Source organism: Oncorhynchus kisutch, linkage group LG21 (genome assembly GCF_002021735.2).
Source record: "Oncorhynchus kisutch isolate 150728-3 linkage group LG21, Okis_V2, whole genome shotgun sequence".
Taxonomy (NCBI): domain Eukaryota; kingdom Metazoa; phylum Chordata; class Actinopteri; order Salmoniformes; family Salmonidae; genus Oncorhynchus; species Oncorhynchus kisutch.
In genome coordinates, this window is record NC_034194.2 from 7,383,179 (window position 1) to 7,397,352 (window position 14,174).

At 40.8% G+C, this 14,174-nt stretch overlaps 1 protein-coding gene across 4 annotated transcripts in view; it reads right to left on the reverse strand.

Moving 5' to 3' along the window:
- Positions 1 to 5,815: 5,815 nt before the first annotated feature.
- mcoln2 (mucolipin TRP cation channel 2) overlaps positions 5,816 to 14,174 on the reverse strand; it is a 68,768-nt gene continuing 60,409 nt past the window's right edge. For all 4 annotated transcript variants that reach the window (XM_020455529.2, XM_031800793.1, XM_020455527.2 and 1 more), the window contains exon 14: positions 5,816 to 6,573. In XM_020455529.2, coding sequence (XP_020311118.1) covers positions 6,537 to 6,573 — 37 coding nt within the window. In that variant the 3' untranslated portion in view covers positions 5,816 to 6,536. The remainder of the gene's footprint in view (positions 6,574 to 14,174) is intronic.

Genomic DNA, 14,174 nt, shown 5'->3' on the forward strand with positions numbered 1-14,174 from the left:
TAGGATTAAATTAATGATTTGTCCGTTCTATTTCTATGCATTTAATCCTATCCAATAGGCTAAGTGAGATCCAGATAGATAACTTTAGATACAATTGGGCCCTGAGGATATAACTCTATAGGGAACTTCATGCACTATTGACCTCGGTGAGAAGGAGAAAAAGAAAAAGAAGAATGTAAAGTCAAGGGCCTATACTGGCCAATGGGGAAATAGAGCTAGCGCAGGCTATATATCAGCATAAGTTTCAAAACTTGGTTTGGCCTTTTGGCATATTCAGTAACAGTTGTGATTTTAACATGAAAATATTGGTGTGGCAAACTCAACAAAGCTGATGACATGCAACAAAACCAGTACCAGTACAGTTTTGAGCCACACACACACAAACGTTATAACATTTGGGTTATCAGTTTATGGCTACTGTACTTCCCATATCTTTAGCTCTTATTGCATGGAAGTCAAGCATACATGTAGAGTAAACAAGCTAGCTAGTAATCGGTCTGAAATATTGTGATACTGCCTGCATGGGTCTACCTGTCTTTTAAAAAGGGGCCCGTTAACAATATGCAACTTTTATAAGATTATTCTCTCGCTTACATCAAATATAACTAACCCTTCTTCTACATGTGGTTCCATGGGTATTACAGTCAACCATCAAACATCAACAATAAGACAGGTATCCTATGCACCTCATTTTCGAACACTTTGAAACACGGAAACAACTTCTTCTACGCTCATGCATTATTACAATTCATTTGCGCACCACTAGAAAACCCTGCATTAGCATGTTTCTGTTTGCCGATACATTTGTACTCACTTGAAAACAATAATGGCATTCTTCATTAAATTGTGTTGTTGTAGCCTTGGTAGGATACATTTCTTGTCCCTAAAAAAACAGAATCAATAGGGTAGCTGTTCAAGCTGGTACCGGGGGACTGGGAGGGAGCACACTCAGTGTAGGCTACCTATGATTTCTTTGTCTGATTAAACTATTTTTTCCCTTCACTGTGTAAATTGACTTGATACATTCACTGCAGTAATAAGCCTAACATTGAGTTTATGAATTATGGGCTAATATGCATATGCTTCGAACTTATTCAGCAGCCTGATAAACTATGTGAAGGTGATGTGTCGCACTGCATGATGGTGGTCACACTAGATACTTACTGGTTTTCTGATCCACGCCCTACCTTTTAAGGTGTCTGTGACTAACAAAAGCATGTGTATTTCCAGTCATGTGAAATCCATATACTAGGGCCTAATGAATTTACTTCAAATCTTTGAAATTGTTGCATGTTGCGTTTATATTTTTGTTCAGTATACATCATGAAGACTGAAATATAACAAAACCGTTTGGCATAGAAATACCACATTTTCAACAGGTAAAAAACATGTTTATTCATTCTGAAACATTAACATTCCACAAGTGGTTGATTTGGTAATTTGTGGGCAGGAAAGGGTTTTTAATAAGCAGCGTGCAGTGGGATGCGGTGATCAGTAGATTGACTGGTGCAGGACTGCAGAATGATAAACTTTCCTCTAGTGTGGATGCTCCAAACATTTTGTAGTTATGTAGCCTATAGTTTATCATTATATCTATTGTTATAGGCTTGGTGGATGGTCCTTAACTCTGCCACAACACAACTAACGTATGTCTAGCTACTTAACATTAGCGAACCTGAATTAAAGAAATATAAAATTACACTTACACTTGTTTACTTGAATTTTATATACTCTATAAATTGACTCTTTCAAATAATTTACCCTGGCAAGTTTGCCACCGGTGTACTGCAGTAGGGTAATAAAGAGGACTTCGAATCCATCACTTCCGTTGTTTGGCTGTGCCTATAGCAACATTAAAAAATGAGGTGGATAGTATATTATAGCTAGCCTACTTAAAAACATGATCCACCACCAACCACTTGACTGAATAGTCTTTTCCAGCATGCTTCATTTTAATGGATGGATATTTAAAGTTTAGGTGGCTAATGAGCACCGAGACGTTCTCTCTACATGTCCTTCATAACATTAAGTTAGAAAATGATTTGCTAGTGGATAGTCTAACTCGTCAAAACGTTTCATCTAGTTAAGCTACCTAGCTTGAAGACGTGGTAACTGTGCGTGCTAAACCTAGTTATGAAGTTATCCCATCAGTCCAATCAAAGTTACCTGGCATAAGAGTTTGACTTATCTGTAGCCAATGACAATGAGCCTTCTTGGGAGGCCACTTCTACCATGGATAGAACAATGAGCCAGATATTTTACCGGATGTATAAATGTGAAGCATCCAGTTAGTGTTTCCACTCACTACCAAATATGGTGATGAGAGGAAGCCCAGTTGTCAGCAGTGAAGATGGATCTCTGCTCATTTTCTCATCGATGAAACATTTGATCGCCATACAGTTTTGTTTCCAAAACTAGAATCTGTAACAAAACAGTGTGGTCTGTATTTGCCAAAGTTTCCAAAAATTACGTTGTTTATGTCACGAATCCCGCCGAAGATGGTGCCTCTTCCTGTTCGGGCGGCGCTCGGCGGTCATCGTCGCCTGCCTACTAGCTGACACCTATCCCCGTTTCTGTTTCAGTTAGTTTTGTCGGATTAGTTTCACCCGTTTCTTGTTTGGGTTTTGTTTTGGGCTTTTTAAACCCGGTAGGCCTGCCGGCTTTTGTGCGGGCTTGTTTTTCCGTTCATGGTGTGTGGATTATTGTGGATTCCGTTTTTCCGGACAGTTTCGTCCTGTTTGTTGGACTGGGTATTTATGCGCCCTTGTGTGTGGCGTGACCATTACTCTGTTCTTGGAATAAAGATCCACGTTTTGAACTACCCTGTTCTCTGCGCCTGACTCCTCCACCCACTACTCCTAGAAGCCTTTACAGTTTAGAAGGTGTGCAAGGGGCAAATGTAATTATTGTACACATGCACTTCAGAATTGTATTAGTCACATGCGCCATTTACAACAGGTTTCACCTTACAGTGAAATACTTACAAGCCCCTAACAAACAATGCAGTTTAAAAAATATGAATAAGAAATAAAAGTAACAAGGAGTTCCTCTTGGAAATCCCTCTCCTGGATCCGGGAGAATTGTCATCAACTGACACTAATTAGCATAACGCAACGCACAAAAAAATATTACTAGATAATATTCATATTCATGAAATCACAAGTGAAATATATTGAAACACAGCTTAGCCTTTTGTTAATCACCCTGTCATCTCAAATTTTGAAATTATGCTTTACAGCCAAAGCAAGACCTGCATTTGTGTAAGTTTATCGATAGCCTAGCATAGCATTATGCCTAGCTAGCAGCAGGCAACCTGGTCACGAAAATCTGAAAAGCAATCAAATTAAATCGTTTACCTTTGATGAGCTTCGGATGTTTCCACTCACGAGACTCCCAGTTAGATAGCAAATGTTCCTTTTTATCAAAAAATATGATTTTTGTAGCCGAAATAACTCCATTAGTTCTTCACGTCTGGCTGAGAATTCGACCGGAAATTGGTCACGACAACTCCGAAAAATATTCCAAATTAGCTCCATAATAATCGACAGAAACATGGCAAACGTTGTTTATAATCAACCTTCAAGGTGTTTTTCAAATATCTATTCGATAATATATAAACCGGGACAGCTGTATTTTCAGTAAGACCGGGAGGGAAAATAGCTACCTCTGTCTATTACGCAAGAATTACTCTGAGAGCCCTCAGCCGGACACGTACGCAATGTAGTCGTTTACGCTCATTCTTCAACATAAAGGTGTGACACTACATCAAAATGCTGTAGACACCTTGGGGAATACGTAGAAAAAAGAATCTGGTTGATAGCCCATTCACTGCTCAATAGGGACGCATCGGAATGCAGAGCTTTCAAAACATGAGTCACTTCCTGATTGGATTTTTCTCAGGCTTTCGACCTGCAAAATCAGTTCTGACAATATTTTTACAGTTTTGGAAACTTGAGTGTTTTTTATCCTAAGCTGTCAATTGTATGCATATTCTAGCATCTTGTCCTGAAAAATAGCCCGTTTACTTTGGGAACGTTATTTTTCCAAAAATGAAAATAGTGCCCCCTAGTTTCAAGAGTTAAGAGCAGCAGTAAAATACCACGAGACTATATACAGAGGGACCGGTACAGAGCCAATGTGCGGGGTGGGGGGTTAATGCAAATAGTTTGGATAGCCATTTGATTGGATGTTCAGGAGTCCTATGGCTTAGGGGTAGAAGCTGTTTTAGAGGCCTCTTGGACCTAGACATGGCGCTCCGGTACCGCTTGCCTGCAAGGGTGGCTGGAGTTTGACAATTTTTAGGGCCTTCCTCTGACACCCCCTGGTATAGAGGTCCTGGATGGCAGGAACCTTGGCCCCAGTGATGTACTGGGCCGGACACACAACCCTCTCTAGTTCGTTTGCGGTCGGTGGGCGAGCAGTTGCCATACCAGGCATTGATGCTCTTTCGATGGTGCAGCTGTTGAACCTTTTGAGGATCTGAGGACCCATGCCAAATCTTTTCAGTTTCCTGAGGGGGAATAGGTTTTGTCGTGCCCTCGTCACGACTGTCTTGGTGTGTTTGGACCATGTTAGTTTGTTGGTGATGTGAACACCAAGGAACTTGAAGCGCTCAACCAGCTCCACTACAACCCTGTCGATGAGAATTGGAGAGTGTTCGGTCCGCCTTTTCCTGTAGTCCACAATCAACTCTTGAACACGTTGAGGGAGAGGTTGTTGTCTTGGCACCACGGAAATGTGCAAATAAATAGAATCTCACTAGCTCATGCTTGGCTCTGACCACCTCCTTGCTTGTTCTACCCACTATAATTAATTTGCTCCCCTTGGAAACAACAAGATCTGGTCTCTGTTTGCTTCTACTGTAAATCAATTGAGCACTGAAGATGGGCTTTTGCTGGCAACCTAGTGTCCCTATGAGTGACAGCACCCTGAGCCAAACACGCAAAACCAGAGAAGATTAATGAATGCCTACACTAATTTCTCTGTCTGCCTCTCCACCACAGAAAGGAGAGGCTGAAACAGCTGCATTTTGGAGTTACCTTACTCAATGGAAATGTACCAAAACAATGGGAATGCAATGGCGTATGCTATATTAGATCAAGCATTTAAAATAGATACAATTTTATTGTTTGCTAACTGATATTTCATGTCACAACAATATATCATAACAGAATTGCAGGCACATTTCTTGGAGACTAATCGTTACCATTCACTAGCACTTTTGATTACAGCCATGACACTACACTGTTATTGTAATGATGCTTCTATTAAGATGACTAAATTCTGCATGCCTTTTCATTATCCTTGAATGCAGTTGGGACCCGTTACAACACATTCATGAAATACTTAGCCACAACGCATTTATTACACAGCTATGTAGTCAAAGTAAATGACCAAATAATGCATGTAACAGAATAATACATGCCACTTCATCATTGTCTCATATTCTGTTACGCACTCAAGGTTCAGTTTCCGCAAATTGTCTTTTCCCTGCCGTCTTAAACCTGGGAAAGGCAGACTCACAATTTCTTATCTTTATGATACAGGGAAGACATGCATGCCTGTGTGTAGAGGCAGTTCATCTTTCAATAATATTGACTTTGCAGCTTACAGGTGTCATGAGCTCTTTATTCCAAAGTTCAATTACTAAGTACTTAGCATGAGTGGATTATGCAATTTACCTTCTTCCTTTTGCAAGTGACTGCATTACCTTTTCTATTTACTGAAAAGTAAAGGTGGCCTTAGACACAATGGTATTTCCAAAATGGACAAAATACCTATATGGACAAAATAATTGACAAATGATAAAGACAAATTATTTTTTGTAGTGCACTTACAGATTTATTTTGAACATACAAATCTATGAAACACCGAAAAATCAATTTAATGTGTTTCACATTGATGTTGCATACATACGAAGGGCATCAGAATCACATAGCAGTCAGGCTCACCCTGTGCTTTCCTGAAATGACTTTCTGGTCCTGTAAACCTCTGAAGAATGTCCCTGTGAAAATGCCTCATGAGCTTAGTTCAACAGTCGTATACCATTAGAACCCAAAATATAACCTTTTTTTTACGCCAATGTTTGTAAACAAAGTAAAACACTGTATAGCAACAAAACGTAGTTAACTATAATTTTGATATCATGATGGTTAGTCCTTGCATCCATAGCCCTGCCTATGAATTTGAGAGTGGTTACATTTATCCAGGCCCATTCCTCAGAGGTGGAGTGGACACTTATTGTTTTCAATATTTTCCTTCTCTTTGCAAATACAGAGCCACTGGCTCTGAGCCAGCAGATATCATACATGGCTTTTAGTTTAATGTTTAAAAGGCAATATAAAGAACTTTATTTGGCACTTATATTCCACATTTGCTCCCGTGGAAAATATACAAATTCTGCCTATAAAAACCTGCATGGTCCCAAATATTATTGAACAGTATTTCCATCAGGGTTCTTTCCTGTATTTCAGAGTTCCGGGTTCCCAATTTCCAGAATCATCCTCTGCTCCCAACATTCCCAAGTGTGGCTACTGTCAGCTGATGAGTATGATGTCATCATTGCTTGGAGCCCTGAAACAGAACAATCCAGTCATAATCCCAAACAAAAAAAAGGTGACTGTCATTCCAGAAAATCTTTTACTAGCTTCAATCACCCATAGGGAAAAACCACATTATTTTACATGTGAACGCGTAAAGCAGGCTACCGTTACATGTACAATGTTTTATAATTATCAACTGTCTCATTGAACAAGCAGTGTTTCCCTTACCAAAATTGCTTGATATGAGCTCGAACCCATGGTTAACGCCTCACTGTCATGTGAGGCAACTGCTTTAGCTAAGTTTGCCACCAGGAAGCAATTATGTTGATGGTACATCATGACAGCTATATGACAAGTCCATATGGCTCTTCAGCTTTTTTGTTTTTTACAATGTACAATAAACTTGTTGCATTGACCTCTTTTCTGTAAAAGCACATGGATGTGTGCAAAACAGATGAGCAAAAGTGTAGGATTTTGACATATGAGAAAATGTGCCTTTTGAATTGTGTCTAACATTAGTCAAGGATGCATCATCATCATCATCATCATGATGCAATTTTGGCACTACTTGAGACAGACCAAGAGGAACAAAAGTCAACCTTGAATTTTGAGGTTAAATATCCCTCTGGTGGCCAAGGACCTATTTTAAGAAATGCCATTTGTTGGTGGATATAAAGTTTAAGATCTTTGATAAGCTGATGCAGAATTTTTTCTGACAAGAAATAGTCATTGTCACCTGGTGAGGTTAGTGTAGGGCTAACATTTGGCAGGTTATCGGATGGGACCAACTACAATGTAGGTCCAGGTTAAATTATTCTAATATTCACAAGTATGGACCCTAGGTTGTCTGGTAAAACTTAAAGCTTTGTGTTTGCATTCCAAATGCCACGCTATTCCATTTGTAGTGCTATGTAGGGAATAGTGTGGCATTTGGATGTAGTCCCTGAAAGTTAGAATGTAGAACATTTTGAAAAGGCTTACATTTCTTGTTAATACAATGTAAAGGAAACACCGATGTAGTTGCCATTCATTGGCAATGCCCAACAAGATGATTAGTTGTTGGCAAAGTTGTCCAGTGGAGGATGAGCCCTCCTTATAAGTACATAATGTTGTTCCTTTTACTGTTCCAAATCCCCAACTACAGTCTCCTTTCCTTTATCAACCAAAGAAAATGTCCAAGGGATCAGGGTTAATCCATGTAAAGTGCTGCAGTATACTATACATCAAATGACTCATGTAGACCTGGGTCATATTCAGGGTTGGGGAGTAACAGATTACATGTGATCAGTTAATATTTACCTTTAACGAGACAAGTCAGTTAGAACACATTTTTTACAATGACAGCCTACACCGGCAAAACCTGAACAACGCTTTGCCGATTGTGCGCCGCCCTATGGGACTCCCAATCACAGCCAGTTGTGATAAAGTCGAATCAAAGCAGGAAGTCTGTAGTGACGCCTCAAGCATGGAGATGCAGTGCCTTAGATCACTGCGCCACTCGGGAGCCCAAGAAAATTTTACTTGGGAGTTGAATAAAAAAATGAGTTTCACCTGACCACAAGTCAGAGACCATTGATGGAATCATAATACAGGCTCTGACCCCTGCTGGATGTGGCAGTGCCTACAGTTCATTACGGATTACAAAGGAAAACCCAACCGTGATCTGCCTGACAATGCCTCTACCAGACGAACTCAATTCATTTTATGCATGCTTTGACAACATTGAGCCGGGTGTCAGAGCCATCACCAACCCAGAGGATTGGGTGATCTCGCTCGCTGAGGCCAATGAGAGAAGGGTCTTTAAATCAGGTCAACGCCGGCAAGGCCACTGGCCCGACGGTATTCCAGGGTGCGTTATTCCAGGGTCTAATCCTCACATCTGTAATCATGAAGTGCTTTGAGAGGCTGGTTATTCCACACATTAACTCCACCATCCCAGCCACCCTAGGCCCACTCCAATTGCCATTACGCCAGCAGATCCACATACAACGCAATCTCGATTGCTCTCCACGCTGCCCTCACCCACCTAGATAAGAACAATACCTGTGAGAGAATACTGTTCATTGACTACAGCTCAGCGTTCAACACCATTGTCCTGTCACCAAGCTTAGGACTCTGGGTCCTGGACTTCCTGACGGGCCGACCCTAGGTGGTGAGGGTAGGCAACATCACCTCCGCCATGCTGACCCTTAACACAGGGGCATGTGCGCTTCGTCACTGCCCATTCACCCATGACGCCATCACAAATCATCAAGTTGGCTGACGACACGGAGGTGGTAGGCCTGATCACTGGCGATTACGGGTCAGCCTACAGGGAGGTGGTCAGTGACCTGGCAGTATGGTGCCCGGAGGAACAACCTCTCTCTCAAGGTCCGCAAGACCAAGGTTGGGGACTACAGGAAACAGCGGTGGTGGGGAGAGGGGCAAGCTCGCCCCCATCCACATCGGCGGGGCGGTAGTGGAGTAGTTAGACAGCTTCAAGTTACTCAGTGTCCAAATCACTAAAGACAAATGGTCCAAACACAGTCGTCAAGGAGGCGAGCCTCCCCCTCAGGGAGGTTGAAGTTTGGCATGGGCCCTCCAATCCTCAAAAGATTGTACAGCTGTACCATTGAGAGCATTTTGACTGGCTGAATCAATGCTTGGTATGGCAATAGCACTGCCCTCGATCGCGTGGCAGTACAGAGGGTTGTGCGGACAGCCCAGTACATCCCTGGCACCAAGCGCCTTGCCATCCAGGCGGTGTAAAAAGGCCCAGAAAAATCATTAGACTCCAACCACCCAATCCAGATACTATTTTCTCTTCTGCTGCACGGCAAGAGGTACCAGTGCGTCAAGTCTGACCCCAACAACAGCTTCTATCCCCAAGAAATATGACTGATAAATACCTACACGGATTGAGTTACCCTTGTATCTTTGACCTTCTATTACAATCTTTGCACATTCACAGGGCCCTACACTCACTCCATAGCTTGCTGACTCACATTTATACTGACGCTACACACCAGCTGCTACTCTGTTTATCTTTTATCCTGTTGCCTAGTCCCCTTACCCCTACAGTATCGACAATCACTCGAGTATCCCTGCACATTGTAAATATGGTATTGGAACTGACTTAGACTAGCTGCCATAGATTAACATTAGAAGTGCCCATCCAAGAAGGCTCAAGGTCATTGGCCACAGATAGTTATTTGACGCCATTTTATCTGCCATAGCTTTGATTGGACTGATCATGTCAACATCATACTTTCAAAATCTTAGCTAGCAGTCATATAATGAATCAAGTCAGTCTACTGGCAAATCCTTCTCAATTGAAGAGAAATAAGTGAAACGTGTTGGTACTTGTCGGCCAGGAACAATAAACAAGTTGTAAATTCAAAAATTTGTGGTTTGGAGGGAATCAGTTCCCAACTGCAAGCTTTGCAAAGCAATCACTAGCCTGCTATTTCAGTGGAAAGGTTGTGGTCAAAGTCTAGGTTTAAGGGTCTTTGATAAACTTAAAATTATAAAAAACATTCACTCGCAACACACCACGGGCCAGAAAAGGTTGAATACATTGGCCATGCTGTTTAAAACAACTGCATACGCAGAAATCTTAGGAGTTCAGTAAATTCAAGACAACTGGAAAATAGGTTTTGAATGGTCATCCAACTCGAAATTCCAAGTCGGGAACATACAGGTCCAAAAATGTATTGTATGCTGCTGCATAAACTATATAATAATACGCCAGGGAGATATGTATACTGTAGCTAAGAAAGTAATACTAAGTGTATGTTGTGTAGTAAGCTGTCAGTAGCCCATGTGCCTCATCCTTATAAGTTGGTCCCTTTCCCCTTCATAACTTAGTCTACTGTTCTGACTTGGTGGTGCACATAAAAATAAATGACATTTTTTATTTGTTACATGCGCTGAATACAAAAGTAAACCTTACCATGAAATGCTTACTTAGAAGCCCTTAACTCTATTTCTTGAACCGTATTATTAGTTAAAACCTCTCTGGGATATGTGGGATGGTAGCGTTCCACCTGGCCAATATCCAGAGAAAATGCAGAGTGCCAAATTCAAATAAATTACTATAAAAATGTTGCTTTGATGAAATCACACATTCAATATCATTCTGAACAGTGTTAAGTCTTCATTTCTCAAAGGAAAAACCTCAACCAATTTCTAAAGACTGTTGACATCCAGTGGAAGCGATAGGAACTGCAGGAAAGTTGGATTCCCAATGAAAACGCATTGAAAAGAGAGTGACCTCAAAATGTACCTACCAAATAAGTTCTGTTATACTCGCAGACATGATTCAAACAGTTTTAGAAACTTCAGTGTTGTCTATCCAGATCTACTAATAGTATGCATATATCTTAGCTTCTGGGTCTGAGTAGCAGGCCATTTACCTTGGACACGCTTTTCATCCGGACGTGAAAATACTGTCCCCTGTCCCAAAGAAGTTAAGTAAAAAAAATTACAATAAAGAGGCTATATACAGGGGGTATCGGCACCGAGTCAATGTGCGGAGGTACAGGTTAGTCGAGGTAATTTGAACATTTGTACATGTAGGTAGGGGTAAAGTGACTATGCATAGATAAACAGCGAGTAATGTAAATAGTCCAGGTGGCCATTTGATTAGCTGTTCAGGAGTCTTATGGCTTGGGGGTAAAAGCTGTTAAGAAACATTTTGAACCTAGTCTTGGCGCTCCGGTACTGCTTGCCGTGCGGTAGCAGAGAGAACAGTCTATGACTTGGGTGGCTGGAGTCTGACAATCTTTTGGGGACTTCCTCTGACACCGCCTAGTATATAGGTCCTGGATGGCAAGAAGCTTGGACCCAGTGATGTACTGGGCCGTACGCACTACCCTCTGCAGCGCCTTACGGTCAGAGCATGTAGCCTGTTTTAGAGAAATGTAATCAAATATTGGAAGACATTTCATTCTCTGCTTATGTCCCCTTTATTTATCCTATGGTTCTGACTTGGTGTACAGGGAGAGTACTGTACTGAATTCAGTTGCTGTACACTTCAAGTGCTGAACAAATAGTTGACTAAATCTGTCCTAGCTCACTCATTAATGTCTTAATCAAAATTACAGATTGCCTCTTATCCACTCGTCATTCCCTTTGCCATAGTTTGTAAATCTCAAACTGTCAGTAGAAACATTTGTTTTATCAAGGCCAGCCATATTTTTTAAAAAGGCAGTCAAAATTTAGGCTGAATGTACAGTTTCGCTGCCAGACAAGTTTCCGCTGACACCGCCGCTACACCTGGCTAAGAATTCACTTGATGGTGTTAAAAAGAATGCTCTGCTGTTGGGACAGCTTTATATCGGCCCTAACAGTTTGTGGGCACTGTTACTCACAGTTGTAGTGCAATTCATGTATTGTTTTGTGTTGTGTAGTGGCTTTGCTGGCATGCATCAAAAAAAAAAAAATTCTCAGTTTGCCCCACCAAGATTTACATGCTAAAATCACCACTGCTAGACAACCATTTATGTATTGCCATAGATTTTCAAGTAGATGTAAAAGTCAAACTGGAACTCAGCCACGCAGGAACAGTCGCCATCTACTTGATAAGCAACTCCAGTGTAGATGTAGCCTTGTGTTTAAGGTTGTCCTGCTGAAAAGGTGTATTCATCTCCCAATGTCTGGTGGAAAGCAGACCGAAGCAGGTTTTCTGCTATGATTTAACATTATGCAGCCACCACCATGCTTTAAAATCTGGAGAGAGTGGTACATGTTTTGTATTTGCATCAAACATAAAACTTTGTATTCAGAACAATGAACATTTCTTTGGCACATTTCTTGCAGTATTACTTTAATGCCGTGTTGCAAACAGGTGCAAGTTTTTATTATGTACAATCTTCCTTTTCACCCTGTCAATTAGGTTAGAATTGTGGAGTAAATCAGTCCTTAAATTTGTAAAATCGGGAAGTGCGATCAAAAAGTGAGTGCGAAAGAGCCTTCCAGGTCACCGCCCATGATACCAAAAAAAATATATATACGTATATATATATATTTTTTTATTTATTAAGCACTGCATGCAATATCGCTTTTGCATAGAGCAGTTGAGTAGAGGTACGTGAAGTAGAGGTACATTGAATTTCTTTGTAGCCTAGGGTCCAGGATAAAAATTAAATGTATTTCATGCAATTCTACATCATTTTACATGGCTGAATCTTTTTTTAGACTGCACAAATGATAGGATACTTTGAAACTGACAAACAATCTGATAATAAAAACGACTTTACTCCACCAGTAGCCTACCAGCTAATCTCGTGTGGAGACATTGTACAATGAGGAAATTCTTAAAAAAATACAAAGAAAATGTTCAAATTTTACTGACATATCCAATGATGCACAGCTCACTCACCAGTGATGGCCGATTGATTGCTCAATAGGTGGTGTTGCTATTTACACAAATAATATTATTTCTGTGTCTCTGTTAAAGGCTACCTTCAGTCCTAAATTTTAATGGTTGGGTCCAAACTCAAAAATAAAAGTTATATGAAGTGATCGTCCACCCTCTGCCAAGAAGTGTGTGCTAAACAAACTCATTGATTTAATTAACATTTTTACTACCCCAGAGGTGTTCATCGCCTGAGATTTGAATCTTGCATGGGGAACGCAGTATGCTGACTGTTTAACTTCTTGGATATAGGGGGCGCTCTTTTAATTTATGGATAAAAAAACGTGCCCGTTTTAAGCGCAATATTTTGTCACGAAAAGATGCTCGACTATGCATATAATTGGCAGCTTTGGAAAGAAAACACTCTAAGGTTTCCAAAACTGCAAAGATATTATCTGTGAGTGCCAGAGAACTCATGCTACAGGCGAAACCAAGATGAAACTTCAACCAGGAAATGGGCAGAATTTTTGAAGCTCTGTTTTCCATTGTCTCCTTATATGGCTGTGAATGCGCCGGGAATGAGCCTGCCCTTTCTATCGTTTCTCCAAGGTGTCTGCAGCATTGTGACGTATTTGTAGGCATATCATTGGAAGATTGGCCATAAGAGACTACATTTACCAGGGGTCCGCCCGGTGTCCTTTGTCTAAATTGGTGCGTAATCTACAAGCTGCACGCAGTCATCCAGTGATTGAGAGGAGAGAGGAGGCTTTCAACTAACGATATATCATGAAGAGATGTGAAAAACACCTTGAGGATTGATTCTAAACAACCTTTACCATGTTTCAGTCGATATTATGGAGTTAATTTGGAAAAAAGTTTGGCGTTTTGAAGACTTTTTTTTGGGTAGCCAAACGTGACGCACCAAACGGAGCAATTTCTCCTAAACAAATAATCTTTCAGGAAAAACTGAGCATTTGCTATCTAATTGAGAGTCTCCTCATTGAAAACATCTGAAGTTCTTCAAAGGTAATGATTTTATTTGAATGATTTTCTGGTTTCTGTGAAAATGTTGCCTGCTAATGCTAACGCTAAATGCTACGCTAGCAGCGCTAGCTGTTACACAAATGCTTGTTTTGTTATGGTTGAGAAGCATATTTTGAAAATCTAAGATGACAGTGTTGTTAACAAAAGGCTAAGCTTGCATTTCATTTGCGTTTTTTTCATGAATAGTTAACGTTGCGTTATGGTAATGAGCTTGAGGCTGTATTCACGATCCCGGATGGCTCGACGCAAGA